Source organism: Neoarius graeffei, chromosome 19 (genome assembly GCF_027579695.1).
Source record: "Neoarius graeffei isolate fNeoGra1 chromosome 19, fNeoGra1.pri, whole genome shotgun sequence".
Classification (NCBI taxonomy): domain Eukaryota; kingdom Metazoa; phylum Chordata; class Actinopteri; order Siluriformes; family Ariidae; genus Neoarius; species Neoarius graeffei.
In genome coordinates, this window is record NC_083587.1 from 20138194 (window position 1) to 20161246 (window position 23053).

The 23053-nt window shown below is 42.6% G+C and overlaps 1 protein-coding gene across 5 annotated transcripts in view; it reads left to right on the forward strand.

Moving 5' to 3' along the window:
• Positions 1-3381: 3381 nt before the first annotated feature.
• The window catches only part of flt1 (fms related receptor tyrosine kinase 1), a 46717-nt gene continuing 27045 nt past the window's right edge, over positions 3382-23053 (forward strand). For 3 of the 5 annotated variants that reach the window (XM_060899811.1, XM_060899812.1, XM_060899814.1), the window contains exons 1-13: positions 3382-3676; positions 7175-7271; positions 7619-7830; positions 8841-8965; positions 11450-11612; positions 11695-11831; positions 11971-12142; positions 12242-12359; positions 12462-12631; positions 12736-12883; positions 17049-17169; positions 21006-21114; positions 21860-22171. In XM_060899811.1, the coding sequence (XP_060755794.1) occupies positions 3619-3676; positions 7175-7271; positions 7619-7830; positions 8841-8965; positions 11450-11612; positions 11695-11831; positions 11971-12142; positions 12242-12359; positions 12462-12631; positions 12736-12883; positions 17049-17169; positions 21006-21114; positions 21860-22171 (1942 nt within the window). In that variant the 5' untranslated portion in view covers positions 3382-3618. Of the gene's footprint in view, positions 3677-7174; positions 7272-7618; positions 7831-8840; positions 8966-11449; positions 11613-11694; positions 11832-11970; positions 12143-12241; positions 12360-12461; positions 12632-12735; positions 12884-14394; positions 15888-17048; positions 17170-21005; positions 21115-21859; positions 22172-23053 lie in introns of those variants that run through there. The other 2 variants (XM_060899813.1, XM_060899815.1) reach the window with 2 other exon arrangements.

Consider the following 23053-nt stretch of genomic DNA (forward strand, 5'->3'; position numbering starts at 1 on the left):
TCAGGCCGATAGCAGAGATGTTCTAGAACAGTGTTTCTCAACCACTGGGCCGCTGCCCATTAGTGGGCCACGAAGCACTATCTAGTGGGCCACAATTTTTTTTCAAGTTTGAAGCCAAACACTCAATAGTTCAGGATGTCATAGGGTCCCAAATCCAGTAGCTGATTTGCTGTACACTTTTCAAGTGGAATAAACACATTTGTGGGTAAATTAAGAAGAACAAGCCTTTATTTTTGTCACATTTCTCCTCTACATTCAACACGCCCATGTGTGCGCACACATACACATACAGAGAGAGAAAGAGAGAAAGAGCATGCATGCAGTGGGCAGAATAAATAAATATGTTTGTGGCTAAATTCTATGGATCTGTGATGCCTGCTGGAACAGAAGAGCAGGGAGGATTGCGAATCGAGAGGCTGTGGTTTGTTTACACCCAATACTAAAACTTGCAGCGTCCTAGCAACCATCACAAAGACAAGTAAAAAAGCCCAGAAATTCCTCCTTACCTGGGCAAAAACAGTACAGGATTCATCTTGTAGTGTCCTGATCCCCAGATCTTTAACCCAGCCCCATATAAAAAGTTGTTCTCCTCCATGGTCTTCCAGGTTTTCATCTGTTTGTCCGTGTAGAATGATATCTGCAGCACCAGGTAGTTTGAGATGTTGGGGAATTCAATGGATGGATAATTTTCCAATTCATAATGAATGAAAGAATAATTTTATTTAAACACAATAAGTTGACCAGCAGAACTGGTGGGGTCGTGCATGTACAATACAGATACAAATAATTGCAAACACAAAAGACTAAAATTATACACAATCTTTTAAAAAATACCTTAAAATCTGTTGATTATCTATTAATTATCTTCACATTAAGTTCATTAATAGTATCCATAACTATTGAGTGAGTGAGTGGGTTCGTGAGTGAGTTTAAGAGTGAGTGAGTGAGTGAGAGAGAGAGAGAGAGAGAGAGAGAGAGAGAGAGAGAATGAGTCAAGTCAAGTTTATTTTTATAGCACTTTTAACAATAGACATTATCACAAAGCAGCTTTACAGAATTTTAGTGACATTAAATATGAGCTAATTTTATCCCTAATCTATCCCCAATGAGCAAGCCTGTGGCGACAGTGGCAAGGAAAATCTCCCTCAGATGACATGAGGAAGAAACCTCGAGAGGGACCAGACTCAAAAGGCAACCCATCCTCATTTGGGTGATAACAGATAGAGAGATTATAATATTTTTAACAGTTTTAACATGAAGTCTGTTTTGTTGATGTTATAACTCTTCATTGATGGAAACTTGAGTGCAAAACTGTTCATGACAACTGCAGTCCTAAAGTTAGCAAGTCAACTGTAGTCCTCAGCCATAAAAGCATTACTGTAAGTGTCCAGAGCATCACCCAGAGGTAACATATATAAAGAAAAAAGCAGTGGGCCTAACACAGAAGCTTGTGGAACACAAACTTTACCTCAGCATGTCTAGAAAAATCACCATTTACTGTACATCAATATACTGATAGCAATCAGTTAAATAAGACCTGAGCCAGGAGAGGGCCATTCCCTTAACTCCCACAACATTTTCTAGTCTATCCAAGAGAATGGAATGATCAGTGGTATCAAATGCTGCACTAAGGTCAAGTAACACACACAGGGAGACACAGCCCTGATCAGATGCCAACAGTAGGTCATTTACTACTTTAACTAGTGCTGTCTCTGTGCTATGATGTGAGTGAGTGAGTGAGTGAGTGAGTGAGTGAGTGAGTGAGTGAGTGAGTGAGTGTGAGTGAGTGAGTGAGTGAGTGAGTGAGTGAGTGAGTGAGTGAGTGATTGGGAGTGAGTGAGTGAGTGAGTGAGTGAGTGAGTGATTGGGAGTGAGTGAGTGAGTGAGTGAGTGAGTGAGTGAGTGAGTGAGTGATTGGGAGTGAGTGAGTGAGTGAGTGAGTGAGTGAGTGAGTGAGTGAGTGAGTGAGTGAGTGATTGGGAGTGAGTGAGTGAGTGAGTGAGTGAGTGAGTGAGTGAGTGAGTGGGAGTGAGTGAGTGAGTGAGTGAGTGAGTGAGTGAGTGATTGGGAGTGAGTGAGTGAGTGAGTGAGTGAGTGAGTGATTGGGGTGAGTGAGTGAGTGAGTGAGTGAGTGAGTGAGTGAGTGAGGAGGTGAGTGAGTGAGTGAGTGAGTGAGTGAGTGAGTGAGTGAGTGAGTGAGTGATTGGGAGTGAGTGAGTGAGTGAGTGATTGGGAGTGAGTGAGTGAGTGAGTGAGTGAGTGAGTGAGTGAGTGAGTGAGTGATTGGGAGTGAGTGAGTGAGTGAGTGAGTGAGTGAGTGAGTGAGTGAGTGAGTGAGTGATTGGGGTGAGTGAGTGAGTGAGTGAGTGAGTGAGTGAGTGAGTGAGTGAGTGAGGAGGTGAGTGAGTGAGTGAGTGAGAGTGATTGGGAGTGAGTGAGTGAGTGAGTGAGTGAGTGAGTGATTGGGGTGAGTGAGTGAGTGAGTGAGTGAGTGAGTGAGTGAGTGAGTGAGGAGGTGAGTGAGTGAGTGAGTGAGTGATTGGGAGTGAGTGAGTGAGTGAGTGAGTGAGTGAGTGATTGGGAGTGAGTGAGTGAGTGAGTGAGTGAGTGAGTGAGTGATTGGGAGTGAGTGAGTGAGTGAGTGAGTGAGTGAGTGAGTGAGTGAGTGAGTGATTGGGAGTGAGTGAGTGAGTGAGTGAGTGAGTGAGTGAGTGAGTGAGTGAGTGATTGGGAGTGAGTGAGTGAGTGAGTGAGTGAGTGAGTGAGTGAGTGAGTGATTGGGAGTGAGTGAGTGAGTGAGTGAGTGAGTGAGTGAGTGATTGGGAGTGAGTGAGTGAGTGAGTGAGTGAGTGAGTGAGTGAGTGAGTGAGTGAGTGATTGGGAGTGAGTGAGTGAGTGAGTGAGTGAGTGAGTGATTGGGAGTGAGTGAGTGAGTGAGTGAGTGAGTGAGTGAGTGATTGGGAGTGAGTGAGTGAGTGAGTGAGTGAGTGAGTGAGTGGGATCAGTGGAAGGTAAAACCCTGGAGAACTAATGTTCATTGCAATAAATATTAAAATGAGGAATGTTTTACACTGGTTGTGGAGGTTATTGCTGCAGAAAGTTAATTAAAAAACACACGACACAAAAAGTGAAATTAAACTATTTTTTCTCTTCAAAACGAACAGAAAACCAATAGTAGTCTCATTAATAATAAACAGTATTTAACTCACAAAATAATATACAACTCCTGAAAATACTGTGTGCGCGCGCAGGACTGACCGTGCCAGCGCCGGTCGCACTGAGGGGTGTGTCAGTGACGCGCGTGCGTACCGGAAACCACGGCAGGGCTGTGAAACGAATAAATCCCCAGTGCACTGCGCACAATGGACAGGAGAGTGAATGAGAGACGGAACGACAGGAGTGTGTGTGTGTGTGTGCGTGTGTGTGTGTGTGGGAAATTCACAAGTGACGCGACTTCGCACTTCGACAGAAAGGACGCTTGCAGACCCCCGCCTCCAGCGCGCCAGCCACACACGCACTCATTATAACCGGAGGACCGAGCTGCGTTTCTAATCCAAACAATCTCAAGGGAAAGAAATTTTGAACTTATTTCCGAGAACAGGAACTTTTCTCACCAAGATGTTTGAGATCTTTTTAGTGATGCTGTGTGGACTGACAAGCCGTGTAGAGACCAAAGGTAGGTGTTTAACAACAAATCAGTAATAATAATAATAATAATAATAATAATAATAATGTCCTGTAGGAAAGTATATGCTATATAACTTCCATTTCCTAGTGGTTTGTTAGTGAGTTAGCAGTGCTTCACTGCTCAGTGGAGCATAAAACCAACAAATCAACACCTCCATCTACTGTACAGCTAATAGGCCAAATAATATTTATAAAGGCTAATTATTAGGTTGTAAACAAATCAGAACAGCTATCTCTTCGGCTATAATGACAAACATACACGCACTCGCGCGCATGTTCTTAATTCATAAATGATTGCATTATTTAGGCAATTAAACAACAATTTGTTTGCATTTTATAGCCGATACAACAGGTTCGGACATTGTCCTTCCTCTAAATAAAGAGCAGTATATTGGTTATGAAATTCAGACACCACACCATTGCGATAAGGGTTAAAGAAAAACTAGGAGTTGCTATTATTATTATTATTATTATTATTATAAAAGTGAACCCATACACAGCAAATTCCTCAGTGTTGAATTAACACTTTCAGAGTTAATTTGTGTCCAGTTGGACCTATATAAACACAGTAGGGTGTTAAATCAACACTCTGAGTGTTAATTCAACACTGGGGATTTTGCTGTGTAGAATCTGTAGGTTATAGATGTTGAGATATTTCAGAACCGAAAGCGCTCTGCTCCTGCTCTGACCCCGGTTCAGTCACAGAGGGCGTTTATTTCCTGAGTCTGATGACTTTCTAATATAAATGGCTGCGGGGTCGCGACCACCGCAAGGAAACTTTTGGAAGTGCGCGTGCAGCCCCGCAGCTAATCAGCGCTTATGACTAAAACAGACCCCGAGGGAAGGAAATATGGAGGGTGAAGCCCTGCATCACTCCTCTGCCTTAAAAATAAACAGCCTGCCTTCCAGCGAGCACCCTTTCAACAGCATCAAACCCAAGTGAAAATGCATGAGAATGAATCACATATTTATCATGCAACCTCAGTTCTTCCATCAGTTCTAGTCGCTCTCAGTGAGGGCAAATACGTTTCTTATTAACAAAAACATTATGAAATGCTCTTTATTCTTGAAATGACTTCAGGCCATGAATAAAGGTGTGTATAGTTAAAACTAGATCTAAGTAAGACCTTAAAAGTAAGTGAATAATAATAATAATAATAATAATAATAATCTTACAGCTGGGCGGCACGGTGGTGTAGTGGTTAGCGCTGTCGCCTCACAGCAAGAAGGTCCTGGGTTCGAGCCCCGTGGCCGGCGAGGGCCTTTCTGTGTGGAGTTTGCATGTTCTCCCCGTGTCCGCGTGGGTTTCCTCCGGGTGCTCCGGTTTCCCCCACAGTCCAAAGACATGCAGGTTAGGTTAACTGGTGACTCTAAATTGACCGTAGGTGTGAATGTGAGTGTGAATGGTTGTCTGTGTCTATGTGTCAGCCCTGTGATGACCTGGCGACTTGTCCAGGGTGTACCCCGCCTTTCGCCCATAGTCAGCTGGGATAGGCTCCAGCTTGCCTGCGACCCTGTAGAAGGATAAAGCGGCTAGAGATAATGAGATGAGATGAGATGAGATCTTACAGCTATGGAAAAAAGTTTAAGAAAGTGGTCTCTTAATTTTTTCCCCCATAGCTGTATGTTATACATAATATCCTACATTTTAAGTTTACAGAGATTTTACATCTCATCTCATCATCTGTAGCCGCTTTATCCTGTTCTACAGGGTCGCAGGCAAGCTGGAGCCTATCCCAGCTGACTACGGGCGAAAGGCGGGGTACACCCTGGACAAGTCACCAGGTCATCACAGGGCTGACACATAGACACAGACAACCATTCACACTCACATTCACACCTACGGTCAATTTAGAGTCACCAGTTAACCTAACCTGCATGTCTTTGGACTGTGGGGGAAACCGGAGCACCCGGAGGAAACCCACGCGGACACCATGCAAACTCCACACAGAAAGGCCCTCGCCGGCCACGGGGCTCAAACCCGGACCTTCTTGCTGTGAGGTGACAGCGCTAACCACTACACCACCGTGCCGCCCCAGAGATTTTACATTTTATTTTATTATTGAGCATAATGTCTCGCCTTAAAATGATTTCCCCTTTTATAAGATAAAACATTTTTTAAATGCCAATTTAATTTGATGACAGTCTTTAAAGCCTTTTTTATTTTTATTTTTTTTTGAGGTCAAGTTTACTGCAGTTAAAGTCCACAGGGGGAAACCATGTCGAGGACAAAACTACAACAAAATTGTTCACAGAGCTGATGGTTTTTGTTTGTTTGTTTGTTTTCAGGTCATTATAACATGGAACTATAGGAGAGACCGGATCTGGTTCTGAAAGGAAACTTTAACTGATTTTCCTTCTTGCACATTTATGTATTAAACCTGGTCGTTGTATGTAATGGTGGTTTGACTCAGGTGTGTTGGTGCAGGGAAGTCATCTCTGCAGAGAAGATACAGGCTTATACTTGTTTCCCTCCCATCCTGCGGTCTTTATAGGCTACTGATTTAATAGCCAACCAGTGTAAAATGTTATACTAGCACTACTATGAGCTTTACAGTGTAATTAGTAACAAAGGCTCACTTTGGAGTGTATGGAATATGCTGATTGAGACCTGGGCATCCAGCCATTATATTGCCTTGGTTTCATGTCGTGTGGAACTAATTGACTCAGCTTCCTTCGTTAAATTGAAACAGCAGCTTAGTGTATAGGCGCCATGTGAGAATGCTGGCAAGGAAATGAAGTTGTGAGTTTGGCATAGACAATGGTGAAAGCCACCAGCAAACTCCAGACCAGGATGTATTGAGACCATGTTTGGGAACACATTGTGCTCCTGAACCAATATCTTCCTTTACAGTGTATATTTATATAAGAAATCAGGTTGACACTTCCAAAACCGACCATATGTGCCATGTATTATCACTATCATTTATATAAACACTGACTCAGGGGTTGTTGTGCGTTCAGCTTCTGGACACTTTAGTTTTACGCGTGTATGAATCCAGCAGTAATATCTAAAAATATTGCATACACATGCATAGAAATGATCAGGGATTACAGTGAAATAAAGTAAATAAATAAAGCATAATCTCTTAATTACCACAGAGGTTTTGAAATTAAATGTGATTCTAGTATATCCTGGACTTATGAAATCATAGTTCAGCTCCTATTCCTTGGAAACAGTGAGGGTGTTTACTTAGAAATGGCTGGCTGGTTCATTATAAAAGCATGAAAATAGAATTCAAGTGGAATTCTGAATAGTTTGATGCAATATATAATATATAGCATATAATCATTATTTTTCAAATGATGCTGACTTTGCTGTCATTGACTATCTATTAATTATATGGTAATAAATTGTTATAAATGATACACGTCTGTGAATACAGTGATGAATTTGAAACAAATTAAAGTATGGAGGATATGAGCGTATTTCTCATTACCCAGGGTAACAGCTCTAAACCATGTAATTTTCTCTTCCATCTGAAAGATGCAGACAATAAAGGAAGGTTCAACTCTCCAGTGCTGGATGTAACTGAACGACAGATCATCCTTGAGAAGAACCAGATGCTCCAGCTGAACTGCAGGTGACAAACCCAAAGTATTTCAGATGCTCATTAGGTCTTTATATACAGACAGGCTTTATATACATCTGGATTATTGAGAGGTTGTTGACTCAGGCCCAGAGACAATGTATGAATTCTTTTAGCACAGGAAAGAATGTGTTGCAAAAAATAGTAAAGGGGCAAATGAAACCATACTGCAAACACTGGTAAATCGGACTACAGAAACCAAGATTAAATCACAGTCCAAGATAATATGATTATTTGATAAAGAATTGTTGAACTGTTGCATTGGTACACCATCTTCATCCAGGACTGTAACAAAAATCAATTAGCACATTATAGGGTAACATAGACCACCAATTTTACAGGGGCCGATGGGAGCTGGAGTGGGTGTTCCCATCAGGTGTGAGCAAGAGCCACCCGAGTGCCCGTGTAGTAGACACTCGCTGTGGCAGGCGGGCAAACCAGTACTGCAGCCGCCTTACCCTGAGTCCTGCCTTAGCCCAGCATACAGGCACCTACCGCTGCCGCTATTCTCGCAAGCAGCGCAAACACACCTCCGTCTACATCTTCATCACAGGTAAGAAGCTCCATGTGCCATTTACAGTCAAAGGTAGTGAGGATTTTGATGTCTTGCTCCAAGACCTCGTGTACTCACCAACCACTTCTATTTGTTAAGGCTAAACAGGATGCAAAAGGTAGCCAATAATATCTAAACAGAATTTCTCCCAGAACAGCACATCCGACTAAGTAAAAGGGTCTGGCATGGTTTCTTACTGTCTCCCCATTTCTTGTCTATATATAACCTGTAACTTTCAATTAAGTGCTACCTTGGGAGGGGGGATAGATAGAAATAGCCCCAGCTGACAAAAGGCACAGCTCCTGGGCAGCCTTTCCCAAGGCAGCAGGTCTTATCTCCCTTGCTCAGCCTTGCTGTCCACATCCTGTGCTGGTCATGGGGGGCTGGGGGCTGGCGAGGGACAGAGATGGGGAATAGGATGTCTTCCTTGGCAGAGGAGGGCCGAGTGTTTGAGTGCTGGTAAATGAAGGTGAAAGAGATGGGTACTAAACTGAGGGAGGAGCCAGGGCAGTATTTACTTGAAGACAGCATAATCCATAATGAAGCAGCACAAACATCCTAGAAACAAGGACCTTGAGTCAGTAAAATAAGCCTCCGGTCACCTAACAAGGCCTCCGAGGGTCATCAGTTGCTCTGGTGACCATGTCCATTAAGCCTCTCCCTCTTTTATATGGAATCAAAGCACATCAAGGAAGCCCTTGCATCCAGTAGTCCTTGGGGTACTTTTGTTCAGAGATTTTTTTTTATCTTTCCTTTAATATGGCTAGAGTAACAAACAATGGAGCAAGCAACACCCAAGCTTTTTCAATACCACAAGATGACTCTAGCTGCAAAAGAAAGTGCAACCAAGCCTACAAACAACACACAAGGCTTTTGATAACCTTATTTGCTTTTGATAGCCAAATTGTTATCTGCAATCAAATTCTGTGTGGTATTTGGTAACTAAGTTTAAATAAGTGTTCAAAGGAATGTATATATGTTTTTTCCTGACCCCAGTGTTTGGGTTTCAGATAGCCAGCAGCCATTTGTAAAGGTGCCAAAAGAGATCCCAGATGTGGTCTACATGAAGGAAGGACAAGACTTAGTGTTCCCCTGCAGGGTCACTAACCCATACACCAACGTCTCCTTGGTCAAAGTGAGTATGTTTGCGATGAATAGGTCCAAAAAATCATCAAAAATCATTCCCAAATTAATATTTTCTGGCCAAGTTATAGTTTGCAAATCCACCCTTGTACTGTACATGTGACACGTTTGCTCAACCAGCATCCATATATAATCATCATTATCAACATAATTATGATCAGGAAAATCTTCTGAACAGGGCGGCACGGTGGTGTAGTGGTTAGCACTGTCGCCTCACAGCAAGAAGGTCCTGGGTTTGAGCCCAGCGGTCAGCGAGGGCCTTTCTGTGTGGAGTTTGCATGCTCTCCCTGTGTCCTCCGGGTGCTCCGGTTTCCCCCACAGTCCAAAGGCATGCAGGTTAGGCTAATTGGTGGCTCTAAATTGACCGTAGGTGTGAGCGTGAATGGTTGTCTGTGTTTATGTGTTAGCCCTGCGATGACCTGGTGACTTGTCCAGGGTGTACCCCGCCTCTCGCCCATAGTCAGCTGGGATAGGCTCCAGCTTGCCTGCGACCCTGTAGGACAAGATAAGTGGCTACAGATAATGGATGGATGGAAAATCTTCTGAACCTGTTATTATCATGGCTCTCCACCCAGTATCATCTTCTTTTCCTTTATTCATCTGTTTTGTCCACTGATAGCACTTAAAACCACAATATTACAAAATGTTTTCCCATTATTTCATTATTTATTCCGATGTCCAGTAACATCTACTTATTTATCGCAATGAATAGAGATTGTGCAAAGGCAAAGATTGTGCAAACTGCATTAAACATGTGTTTCAGAACACTGTTTCTCTCATTAAACTCCACCCAGTAACCACTGCTATCATCACAATTTCTCATATTCTCATTCTTCCTCTCACAAGAACTTTATCTCCCGCTCTCTTCCCTCACATTTCATCACCCTCTCCACCCATGTTCATTATAACAGTCCCTTTCCAACCCCATGATCTCTGTGCACCATATCCACTTTTTTCTCCCATAATCTATTCCCATCTTTTGCTACATGGTGAGACTCAGAAAGTCAGCTACACCTCCATTCATGAATTAGCCATTGCCCGTGTTCCTGTCTTCCCATTGGCCTTGATCCAGGGACGGAGCACAGATCTCTTCACGTGCGGGAGGATGCGTGTGACTGGGTTTGTGTATAGAGAAGAGTCCTTCACTGGCCTCCGTGTGACAAAGATACCTGTCTTACGCCAACAGGCAGAGAGAGTGGCGCCCCCGGTTTCCTCCGTCTTGTTGGCACCGTGTAAAGCCCCAGAGATGTAGACAGGACATGGAGATCTAAGTGCCTCCACCTTAATGCTCTTGTACCTGGGGAAATACTGATGTCTTCTACAGCTGGTTGCATCAACTCCATCAATTATTACACATTAATTGGAATAATGACTATGACTGAATCTATTGTACAAGTTGTTCCGTATTTCTGTTAGGGTTGAGCTGTTCACACCATTTATGGCTTTTGGTGCCTCTGAGAGTTAAAATAAAAAAAAGTATTTCAGGATGAGTCTCAGAGTGGATGAGAGCGGAAAGGAGCAAAATGACCAGTTCCCTTTGCGCTCCCTTTGGCTCTGCTTTCAGGATGGGAGCTGTTTTGGGATTTGCCATCGATATGACATCCCCCTCCTCCCCTTAGCCTGAAAAAAAGCTTCCCATTTAATTTCAGCTCACTGTGTTTACGTACTGGTTGACCCTATGCATAGAGTCACAAAAGTAATTAGTCTATAAATACAAGGCCATCTCGATCTCCCATTCAAACCTGGACTATAGCACAGTACTAGAGTGGTTTTTTCCGGAAAGTTTTTTTTTTTGCAGATGAATATCTTTAATCTTACACCTCTTGCATGGGGAACAATACTCCGGGGGCCAAACTCTCACAGAAGCTGTGAAAGTGGCCAGGGGGGCCCTTCCAGAGATTGACCTGAGGGCCCCAGCCGCAGTGTCTATATCCTGTAGTAACAGGATGTGAGGCGATGGACTGGAGTCACGTTTCCACATCCTCAACACTCTCAGGCTCTGTATGAGGGATTCTGGAAGAGGGGTGGAGGGGGCATCTTACACTATGCGTGTAAATTGTAAGAACTTAAAACAGGAAACATTGGCTATGTAAGACCTGTATGGGAACACGTTGAAAATGGCTTAGCTAACACATTCATGGTGTTGACCTGTTCACACTGGAAAGGAGGTGTCCACCTGATCCCTTGAGAAAGGGCAGGGCACTTCCAAGCTGTCACAGCTCCTCCAGTAAACATTTCCTCCCCTGGATGTGGAAGAAAACAAAATCATAATACGACTCTCCAAGAATTTCTGGCAGACACTACCTTACCCAAACCTTTCTTGTTTTAACATAGCAGTCGTTAAAATACAGTACTATTAGAGAAATATCACAAGTAGGTTGCTTAACTATAGTTAATTTTTACTTTATCTTTTAGGAATATTAATATCTGCAAGGGTTCCTGTTAAGCTGAATGATTCATGTTCCAATCATTGCAGTTTCCTAACCGACGACTTGGCACCGATAACAAGAACATCATTTGGAATAACAGAAAGGGCTTTGTTATCCGAAGTCCCACGTACTTCTACATTGGCCTTTTTTTCTGTGAAACCATCATCAATGGGACAAAATACACCAACAAGTTTTTGACTTACAGACCAGGTACAGTGTTGACAGATAACTCAAAGGCTAATATTGGTCTTGCAAATTGATTGAATTTTCACTTTTGGTACATTCTCTCCAGTGAATAAGATCCAAAAGGTATATCTGAACAGCACTGGCTTAGTACAGGCTCTGCGAGGAGAGAGGCTGGCCTTAAACTGCACCGTTACAGCTGAGTGGAACTCGAGAGTGAACATTAACTGGAATTATCCTGGAAAGGTTCGTCAATCTCACGTCCAGCAGAATATCAGAGCGTGACGTGATGTTCTGATTTGACATAGTTTCATCTTAAAGTTTGTTAACTAGAAAAATAGATCAAACTTCATGAATTATCTTTTTTTGTGTTGTTTGTCTGTAGGCCAATAGTATGGTTTCAATCAGTCGGCGTATCACACAGAGTAAGACCAATGTGGTGTTCTACAGCATTCTCACGGTCCATAAACTGCTCAAGGAAGATAAAGGTGTCTACACATGCCATGTGACAAGTGGACCAGCAAAGCGGGAAGTCAACACCTCAGTTATAGTTTATGGTAATATTTCAAAATCCCATCACAAGAGCAATATTTTTTTGAACATCAACTCTTTATACGTGTCTCTAATATACATAATATGCATGTTTTGCTCCTCAGATCAGCCCTTCATCAAGTTAAAGTATAGAAATGGTTCATTGCTACAGGCAAATGCAGGGCAGAAATCCTTTCGCCTGTCGCCCAAATTACGGGCTTTCCCTAAACCTGAAGTCATCTGGTAAAAGTGGAAAATGCAAATGCCACATAATCCATAAATGTAAAAAGATATACGAGTGTGCTTTCAATTTTATAAGCTTCTCTTTGCCTGATTGATGTCCAGGATGAAAGATGGGGTGGTGGCAGCTGAGCAGTGTTCGCGTTACCATGTAGACGGTTATTCTCTGGTGATTCGAGATGTTGCAGAGGAGGATGCAGGGGTCTATACCATCCTCACTCGAATCCAGCAGTATGGGCTTCATCAGAACCTCACACTCTCACTTGTGGTGAACGGTAAGCTTGTCTCCAATGACCAGGTTTTTCGCTGTTGTTTACATCCATAAGTTATGTGCTGGGTTGTGAACTGAAGGGCGATGTCATTCTCTTCCCACTCACAGTTAAGCCTCAGATTGGGGAGAAAGCTGTAGCAGTGCGGGACACAGCAACCATGCCACGGTCCAGCAGGCAAGTCTTACGCTGCACTGCTCACGGCATCCCATCGCCTCAAATCCAGTGGCTCTGGCATCGCTGCCCTTCTAAAGGCCTGTAAGTGCCACACTCTCCTGAGCACATACACATAATACAACAAGAAATGTTGCACACTCTGCACTTGGGCATTAAGCCAGCACAAATTTAGCTGAAGTTGTATTGTTGTTGGATGGATTCAATATCCTACTTTTTTAGACACACAAAGAAGCAGTCGAGTCACATTATTGTGGCATGGTTCAGATTCCCAACACCAAACCAATTTAGAAATCTTTTCAGAGATTGATTAATTGCCATTTTTGTAGCTAATTTTCACACTGTACCTGGTCATAGTGTGCATGATTAATTTGTTTGTACTTGTGCCTATAGGAACAGTGTCTTATGTAAAGTATGTGTCTGTTTGTCTGTGAATGGAGACATGTTTTGTCTATTTCAGCATGAGTTCACACAGGGTTTCCTTTTAGCCTCTAGAACAGATGGTTAAGGAGTTCTTTCATGTGCATGTCTATTCATTTTTGTGTGAACAAATGATTTTGTGTGTGTGTCTGTGTGTGTGTGTGCGTTTGCATGAATGTGTGCCTGGTACAGTCATAGAACTCGGTATAGCCTACAGTTGAAAGCACAGAAAAAAAGAACTTCAAAAGAGACAAGTTCCGTGCTTACAATAACGATTAGCTGGTTTCTAAATCAAACGCCATGATTTAATGAACTTCCCCTGCAGAATGCAGCCTGTTTATTATTCTGATTGGTTGGGCGCATCCTGTCATGGCTTTCCTAATGTGTCATACACAAACTATTCCACATTCTCATGAGAAAAGCCAAGCCAGCACTATTCACAAGAGAAGAAACTCCCATTATGGCTTCTGTGTACACACACACACACACACACACACACACACGTACCTGCTAATTCTAAAACAAAGGCCGAAGAGTCAAACTATTATCTGTTCATCTATTATTAGGTCCAAATTACTGAACACTTGCTCCGATACCCAAACTAGGCACTAATGGGATAGGCACTAATCAATGTGCAGAATTTCAATTTAGCTTTTTTTCCCTTAACTTTTTTTTTTTCAAATAATACATCCCTTTAATACATGCCATTTCAGTTTCGTAGAGCAGTGACTCTAGATCTTTGTCTTGCCTCATATTTTGGTCATGCTATTGAATTCTACATCCTGGCAGTGGTGTAAGAGAAAAATGTCAATGAAAATTTAAAAAAAGAATGAAAGAAAGAAAAATGGACTGCAGCCTAAACTGCTGTCAGAGTTTTATAAATTTATCTTATTTTGCAATGGTAAGAAGTCCCTTAAAAAGAGTAAATTCTCTAAATTTTCTGTGTTTTGTGATATACTAAGGTGACTATGTAAAAATGTATTCACTAATTATTTATTTAATAAGAAATTGTGTGTTGTGCAGAAGAAAGAAAGAAAGAAAGAAAGAAAGAAAGAAAGAAAGAAAGAAAGAAAGAAAGAAAGAAAAGATGCCATTGATTTCAAGTGGTGTTATTGAAAGTGTTATTGAGAGCTGATCACTGGCAGGATCCTGACCGAGGCCCTTATTCTTTGTAGCAGCCCAGCGCGGCTGGCCTGACGCTGAGGCGGAGGAGGCGCAGGGAGAGTGGCGCTGTGGGCCGGGCTGGCCTCCTAGCACTGGACAGGCTCAAGCCTCGGCCATGGGAACGGCAACGCTCTTATCTCAGCCGGGCAGGAGGCGCAGACGGACTTCCTGTGCGAAAATCAGAGCGCTTTTCCTCTCGTTGTTTGGCTTCCTCCCCAACGCGAGGCGGCTTCCCAGCAGCGTGATTGTCCCTGCGTCTTCAAACGTGGCATAGTCTGCTTCCTCAAGGGCTTGATCTATTCTTGAGAGCCCCTCATCCCACAGCCTCCACCAGCCCCCACCTTCAACTCAACCAGCATCTCCAACCACCTTCTTACCCGCATCCTACCCCCCAAACACGCCATATAGTGTTCAATCAGCAAGTCAGTCACCTACACTGTCCCTGACCCCCACCACCTCCGATGACACCACCGCAGCCCTGCAGGCCCATGGCACCCTCTTGTGAGAGTCTGGACTGTTTCCACAGCAGCTGCTTGAGAGACAGAGCTGCACTGGTGCATGCTGGGAAACACGACACTATAAGGAGCAGATGCAGGAAATGTCAGGAGGACGGGGTCCACATATGCATACCATGGAAGTGCTTTCTAATTTATTCTCTCCATATGGTGAAAATGTCTTATTTTTTCTTGTATCTGTCTTAAATCTCTCTCAGACATTTTTGAGCCAGAAGAACAAAGTGCAATTCCATCCACACACTGTCCACCCTTTCTGGAGCTGCTTTTTTGCCCCCTTTTTTTTTTTTTTTTTGCTTTTTTTTTTAAATTTCCTGGAGTGGTACTATAATGGATGTATGAACCATGCCTGTCTCCCAGCCCCAGCCTGTCTGTTGTAGTTCTAACATCCACCAAAAAAAAGCTGTGAGTTCAGATCATCATGTATTCTGGATCAATATGTCAGTGTGAGCATTCGGAGAGAGGTGGACATGTGGGCTCACTGTTTGGAATTCCACATTATGTCCAGAACAATCTCTAGAGCTGGCCCAGAGCGCCTGCTGTGTAGGGCTTCATGGGCCAGAAATAAATGACTCTTGTCATCCCATATCAACCTGTGTCACTAGATTTCTGTGTCAAAAGTTTTCCTGATCGTGGCGAAGCTGAATAATACACATGGCCATGATTTGTGTTGAAAGAATGTTTTCCTTTTGAGTATGTATGTATGCATACGTGTGTGTGTGTGTGTGTGTGTGTGCAAGCTGAATGTGTGTTTGGGTGCAAGATTATGGTTTCTCACTTTACGGGTCTATCCCAGTGTGATTTATCCTTTTTATACAGATTTTCTATGAGTAATATATGAACCTAATATTTAATAATTTTATACCACTAACGTACTTATGATAAATGCAAATAATTGCCTGGTGTGTAAGACGGCTGATAAAATTACAAATATTGTCTGTGTTATCAAATGTATGTGGGTTTTATATTAAAAATCAAATTTATGTGTACAATATGGTCTTTTTTTGTTTAGTTTTGAAAATTATCTCTGATAGAAGGTTTAACCTAATTACTGACCTTCTTACAAATAAACTGATGTTCATTTAAAAAAAAACACCGACATATTTGGATTTCTATTGTTTTTAAAGCTTTTAATGAGGTTAGGCATGCAGGATAGCTTAAATTTGGCATGCTCTGAAAACTGTACTCAGGCACACAAGAATGTGTGTGTGTGTGTGTGTGTGTGTGTGTGTGTGTGTGTGTGTGTGTGTGTGAGAGAGAGAGAGAGAGAGAGAGAGTGGTTGTGTGAATTGTGGATGAGTCTATCTTTAAAAGAATGATTAAAGGAGGAAAATGTGTGTTAGTCCATATGATTTTAGTGCGTGAGTGCATGTGTTTCCTGGGAGGCATGGGAGAGAAGTGTGGGTGGATGGGTGGGTATGTGTCAGTGGGTGGGTTGGTGTGTGGGTGATTGAGGAATGCTGGTGTCACAATCAGGGTGGGACATGGGAGCACAGGAGATGGGCACTCACTGTCTCTGCCAAGAGGAAGAGTAATCAGAGAGAGAGAGAGGTCTGAGCCAGGGCAGGACAGGGCGAGGTGGGAGGGGTTACAGTTACACACACGAATACCCAACATATCACACGGTACCTCCTCATGAGACACAGTTCACAGAAATATAATAGGCTTGGCACTGGATAAGACCAGAGTTTTGAGAATGTGACGTTATGGATAGGGATGATTTAGTTACAGGAAGTTTACATACCGTACCGGAGACAGCAGAAAACACCATGTCCAAGCACTAGACACTGCTAATTATAGAACAAGGAAGGTCACTTCACGGGAAGAAAAAAAAAGTTGTGCCCTGACTGTACAACACACAAGCACAATCAACAGCATCTCCCCAATCCTGATATACACAAACTGCCTTCCAATTAGTTTTAAAAAATAGATTCCAGTTCCTCAGAAAACCCAGAATGCTGTTAACGAAGAATTGCAATTCCCAGGGGACTGATGATGATGATGATGATGATGATGGTGATGAGATATTTCCGGAGTTCCCACTTCCCGCTGCTGCAGCTGTGTCTCACACCTGTGCGGCGTGACATCACTAAGTCATGTCCCTCTCTCTTCCTCTTGTTTCTTTTCTTCCTCTTGTCTCTTTTGGCTCTAAGATGCGAGGAGCTGGTTTCCTCCTCCTGGACTCCAGTGAGAGAGAGGACAGCGGTCACGTCCATGTACAATCCCGTCCTGAGCGTCACACACACACAGGAAGTGTTGCAGGGGAAGAATAAGGTGAGAATAACTAATGGGTGGACATTCTGAAGGGGAAAGGAATGATGGACACATTTAGGAAGCCAAATCAAGGGTCTGGTTCTGTAGAAGTCGGGAAACGGTGGAGCAGTTGTTTATTAACTGTTCCGTGTGACCGCCCGTGACTACATCATGGTCAAGGTACAAACAGTACTGTTAACAGTAACACTTAATGTACTACTGTACCGCTGTATATAGTTTCGCGAGTCACTTTCCGTGGAAGTGAATCAGCCCTGTCCTGTTTTAAGTATACGGGACATTTCACCTACAGGGGCAGTTCTCCATGGGGGGGCAGTAGAACACTTTATTGATCAAGCGATCTACTGTATTAATGTTTTAGATCACATAAAGTAACACTGAAAAAGCAAAAACATTCAGAATTAAAGGTTCTGCAGAACAGCATGATTAAAGTTCACAGTGCTTTTGTTATATTACATTTTACCAGAGTGCCATTAAATTCTGGGTTCTGATTGGTCAGAAGGTGTTGATTAATTTTCTCTGTCAATAGTGCAGTTCCCGGTGGTGTAGTGGTTAGCGCTGTCGCCTCACAGCAAGAAGGTCCGGGTTCGAGCCCCGTGGCCGGCGAGGGCCTTTCTGTGCGGAGTTTGCACGTGTCCGCGTGGGTTTCCTCCGGGTGCTCCGGTTTCCCCCACAGTCCAAAGACATGCAGGTTAGGTTAACTGGTGACTCTAAATTGACCGTAGGTGTGAATGGTTGTCTATGTGTCAGCCATACCTGTCAACTTTGAGGTTTGAAAAAAAGGGATATTTCCTAGATTTTTAACTCAAAATAAGGGAAAATTTCGGAAAGTCCTACCCTTCACCAAAAGTGGGTGTGTAGTTGAATGGGGGGCAATTTTCTATCTAGTATTTGTGATTTCCTGTACTCTGGTGCATGTTGGTGATAGTCAAGACCCAAACTCAATATGCTTATGGTTTATAGAGTGCATTTGTGAATAAACTATACATTTATTTTTATTTGCTTTCAGTGGTGCCAGTTATTTCCCAAATTAAGGGCTAAAATACGTATCTTATGTTAAAATAAGAAAGGTCATTATATAACCAGTCAATAAATTCAATTCCATTGCAATTTATTATGGTTTTACCATAGTCATGGCCTCGGAACACTAGATAGATAGATAGATAGATAGATTGATAGATAGATAGATAGATAGATAGATAGATAGATAGATAGATAGATAGATAGATAGATAAAGAGTAATAAAGAGTAATATAAAATATTAAACCAAGAGTGATTTAAAATGGGTAAGTTTCAGATAGAAAATAAAATAGACAATGAGTGGATAAAACAGTTAATACACCAATTAATTTACACTAGGCTATTTATGAGGTCTTAGCCAGGACATACTTAATGTAAACATGTGTAGCTTACCTTTGATTATTTGGGAGGCTTTCGTTTTTCCCATGGAAAATTTCTTTGCGATGGAAGAGTCTGGGAACATTCCAGCCACGCACTTGTTGAAATCATCAAAGAAAGAGAGGCTAATGTTTTTCTTAGCTATTAGCATCGCCATCTTCACCTCAGACCTAATCAGTGTTGCCAGATACTGCTGATGTTTTCCAGCCCAAAATATGTTCAAAACCCGCCAAAATGCACTTGAAATCGCCCAACATGGGCGGGAAACCGCCCAATCTGGCAACACTGGACCTAATCACTTGTTCAGCCTCGCCTCCGGACGTAGTTATGTAATTACTGATGCCTGACAGGGACGTGAATTCATGGCCCGACTTCCTGCTGTAAACTTCTGTCAGAGGCGCGTCATGAATTCTGGACCTACCGACTTTTTTATGTTGTGAAAATACGGGACTTTTATATAATGTCAAAATACGGGATATTTTCGGGAAAATAAAAAAAAACGGGAAGACAGCAGGAAATAAGTCAAAATAAGGGATTTCCCTGGAAAAACGGGAGGGTTGACAGGTATGGTGTCAGCCCTGTGATGACCTGGCGACTTGTCCAGGGTGTACCCCGCCTTTCGCCCGTAGTCAGCTGGGATAGGCTCCAGCTTGCCTGCGACCCTGTAGAACAGGATAAAGCGGCTAGAGATAATGAGATGAGATGAATAGTGCAGTTCCATATCGCAAGTTTATATTCATGCATTTGTTCTAATGTGCTATCAGTTCTCCAACACAGGAACGTATTCGTCACACTTTGTGGTTTCTCAGTAACATGACAAACTGTATTTTTGCCTTATTAACTTCAAAAGAGAGGAAAAAATCCCTCACTAAGAAATTATTATTTTCAACAAAAAAAGCATGTGCCACAATTATTGGCACCCCTGCATTTAACACTTTGTACAACCTCCCTTTGCCAGTAAATCAGCACTGAATCTTTTCCTATAACAGCATATAAGGTTGGAGATACAGAGCAGGGCATCTGAGCCCATTCCTCTTTACACAATCTTTCCAGATCATCCAGGGTCCTCGACCCTCTCTTGTGCCCTCTCCTTTTTAGCTCAGCCCACAGGTTTTCACTGGGGTTCAGCTCAGGGGACTGAGATGGCCAGGGCAAAAGCTCGATTCTGTGATCAGCGAACCATTTTTGTGTTGATTTGGACATGTGCTTTGGATCATTGTCCTGCTGGAAGATCCAATAATGACCCAGTTTTAGTTTCCTGGCAGAGGAGACAGATTGTGATTTAAAATGTTCTGGTATTTCATGGAGTCCATGATGCCATGCACCCTAACAAAGTTTTCAGGGCCTTTGGAGGAAAAACAGCCCTGAAACATCACAGAACTTCCACCATATGTTACAGTTGGGATCGGGTTATTTTCATTATAGCCATCCTTCTTTTTACACCAAACCCACCCGGAGTGTTTATTGCCAAAAAGCTCCATTTTTGTTCCTTCAGACCAGAGAAAATGGTTCTTGTCAAAGTTGTAGGAGTGTTTCACAAACGTCAGTTAATTGACAGCAAGGGCTTTTTTCTTGCAAACCTTCCAAATAATCCGTTGGCACAGAGGTGGAATCTGATGGAGGTTTTGGAGACTCGGAAACCCCAAGATTTTACTTTTTCTTGTAATTCACCGACAATGATCCTTGGGGATTTTTTTTTTGCCTCTCTTACCCTCCTCCTCACTGTACATGGGGACAAAATAATCCTGGCTCCTCTTCCAGGTGAGTTTGTAACAGTTCCAGTTGGTGTCCACTTTTTTATTATTGTCCTAACAGTAGAAATGGACATTTTCAGACGAGAAGCTATTTTTATAATCATTCCCTGACTACTCCATCATTTGCTTTGTGTGTTCTCTTATTATTCCCATGTTGATGGATGACTAAGCGAACTTGGCCTCTGTGTCACCTCATATTTGTACCCCAGTTAATCAGGAAATCATGGATTACAGCTTGAAAGTTCCTATACACTCCAATCAACTCAAACTTGTGCAATTTAAATGGGAAACATGCTTCAGTTACATTCTGTTCACCATCATTTCCAGGTGTGCCAAAAATAGTGGAGATATATATAAACATTACCAGTCAAAAGTTAGCCCTACTTAACAACTGAAGTAATCCAAGAACCGCTCAACTCAGTAAAGAAAAACGACAGTACATCACTTTAAGACATGAAGACATGTCTTTTAATTAGTAAAAATAAAGAACTCCATTGAATTAGAAGGTGTGTCCAAAATTTGACTGGTACTGTATTCATGTATTTTTAAAATGATAAGTCATCCACTTTGCTTACGCTCTCAAGTCAAGACCTACATATAACTGCAATTTGTAAGTGTCATCTAATTTAGGATGTGTGTGCGTGCGTGCGTGTGTATGTATGTGTGTGTGTTTGTGTTGGCTCTCAGACCATAGGTATTTTAACAGTTGGCAAGGCATTAATATCTGGCATCTATCGCTGCGTGGCTTCCAACTCATTGGGCACAGATGAACTGGACATCCGCTTCTATGTCACAGGTATTTTTAGCTTCTCAAACAATTGAACAAAACACTTGCAACTACTTCTACCATAGATCTCCTGAAATGTCATTACAACACAGGCAGGATATATTACCACTGATAGCTTTAAATATGTGCAGTGGACGTCACATGCTGTAGACCAGGGCTGCAAGTCAAAAGTCAAAGTTGTTACTTCATTTTCCTCTTTACGTCCTCCTGTATCTCTGTATCTCTCTCTCTCCACCCTGTCTAATATTGTCTTTTTTTCTTAAAGATTATTCTGCCAAAATATTTCTTGATTCCACATCACACTAAATTGGGCCACAGCAGCTGTAGTGGACATGTCAGTTGTTGCCATGTCTACAGGGTGATTAGGGAGGTGAACAGGAACCTGTGCTCCTTATCAGCCTACTTCCCCAATGCCGCTTTACGTGCTTTATTTGGAGAGTTCTGGTGGTGTTTGGGAAAGATAAACATTATCTTCCATCAGGAAAACCTCGAGCAGTTTCCACGGGAAATTTCAAATAGCTAAAGTAAATAAAAGTTCTTTTCACGGGGGCTCTCTCACTACTTTTTCCTGACAATGGCTATTCAACATTGTCATCAAAGGTTCTGAAAAAAGATCAGCTCAGTTAACTCGGACAAAGTGCTTTTCATGATGTTGTTCTTCATTTTGTTTGTCCCAGTTAACAGTCCGTGTTACTGCCAGCGGTCTTTATAACCGCACTCTAAAACGCCTTCTTTTCCATTCCACCAATCATAGACGTCCAAGGAGGCTTCAGCGTCTCTGGGGACTCAGAGGAGGGGCCAAGGGAGGGCAGAGACTATCACCTGTCCTGTGTAGCCAATAAGCACCTGTATTCCAACATGTCATGGCACAGAGTGACAGGCAACTCAGCAGGCATGATGGACGGTCCACCTCTGGTTGGAGAGCTGATGGAGGGAGAATACTCTCTCACTCTGCGCTTGACTTTGACAAACCTGACAGCGCAAGACTCGGGGATGTACCGCTGCTCTGCGACAAAACTGGTCACGGGGCAGCATTCACACCAGGATACACTCGTGACAGTTGCAGGTGTGTGTCTTGGTGTCTCTGTTCTCAAGAACCATGTTGCACTGTTTATCTGGTTTACCAAAGCTTAAGTGTAGCTTTTTAATGAATAGCTCTAACCTTGAACATAACATTAACATGACCACTTTAGTGGATTTTCCATCTGTGCCATGTCTAGGTGTATTTTTGCATTTGTTGTCCACCAGATGCCCTTGAAAAAACTGAGAAAGCCCGGAAATACTCAGCTATTTAAAAGCCCTTTGAAATTGTTCTCTCAACAAACAAATACTCCTTTTACGAGTCACATAAGGATGTGTTGACAGACATGCACGCATAAGAGCTATAGATTGAGTAAATGGGTGTGGGGTGGAGTATGGTGGGAGACAGAAAAGGAAAGACAGGAAGAAAGAAAGAGAAAGACAGAGGGTCCTTGGGAACTGAGTTGCTTAAGCTTCCTGCAGTCGTTCAACCCAAGGCTGTTTCGAAGCAGCATCTCTTTCACGTGGGAATGCGAGCTGGACAGAAGGAAGAGCACACAATGCTACTTCCCATAGTGCCTCATCTACAGGCTACTTCATGGGGGCCGAGAACAATCAGCCAATCAGCAACTGTCAAAGACGAAGGAAAGAGACAATAATCAATTGTCTGAGAGAGGAAAACATTCAGAACAACAATCAGCTCATCATGAGGTGGCCCTTTCGTTATTCCACTATCGTAGTCATATTTGGCACTATTTAACGCAAAGACTTCCTCAGAAATGCTTCTGCAAAAATGAGACAGTGTCACATTGTTGTAAAAACGAAAGCTACACTGGACGTATGGGGAATGGGCCTAAAGTAGACCATTACGTAATCGTATAAAAATGTGCTATTCTGAAAAATATAATGATGACGAAACTGAAACATA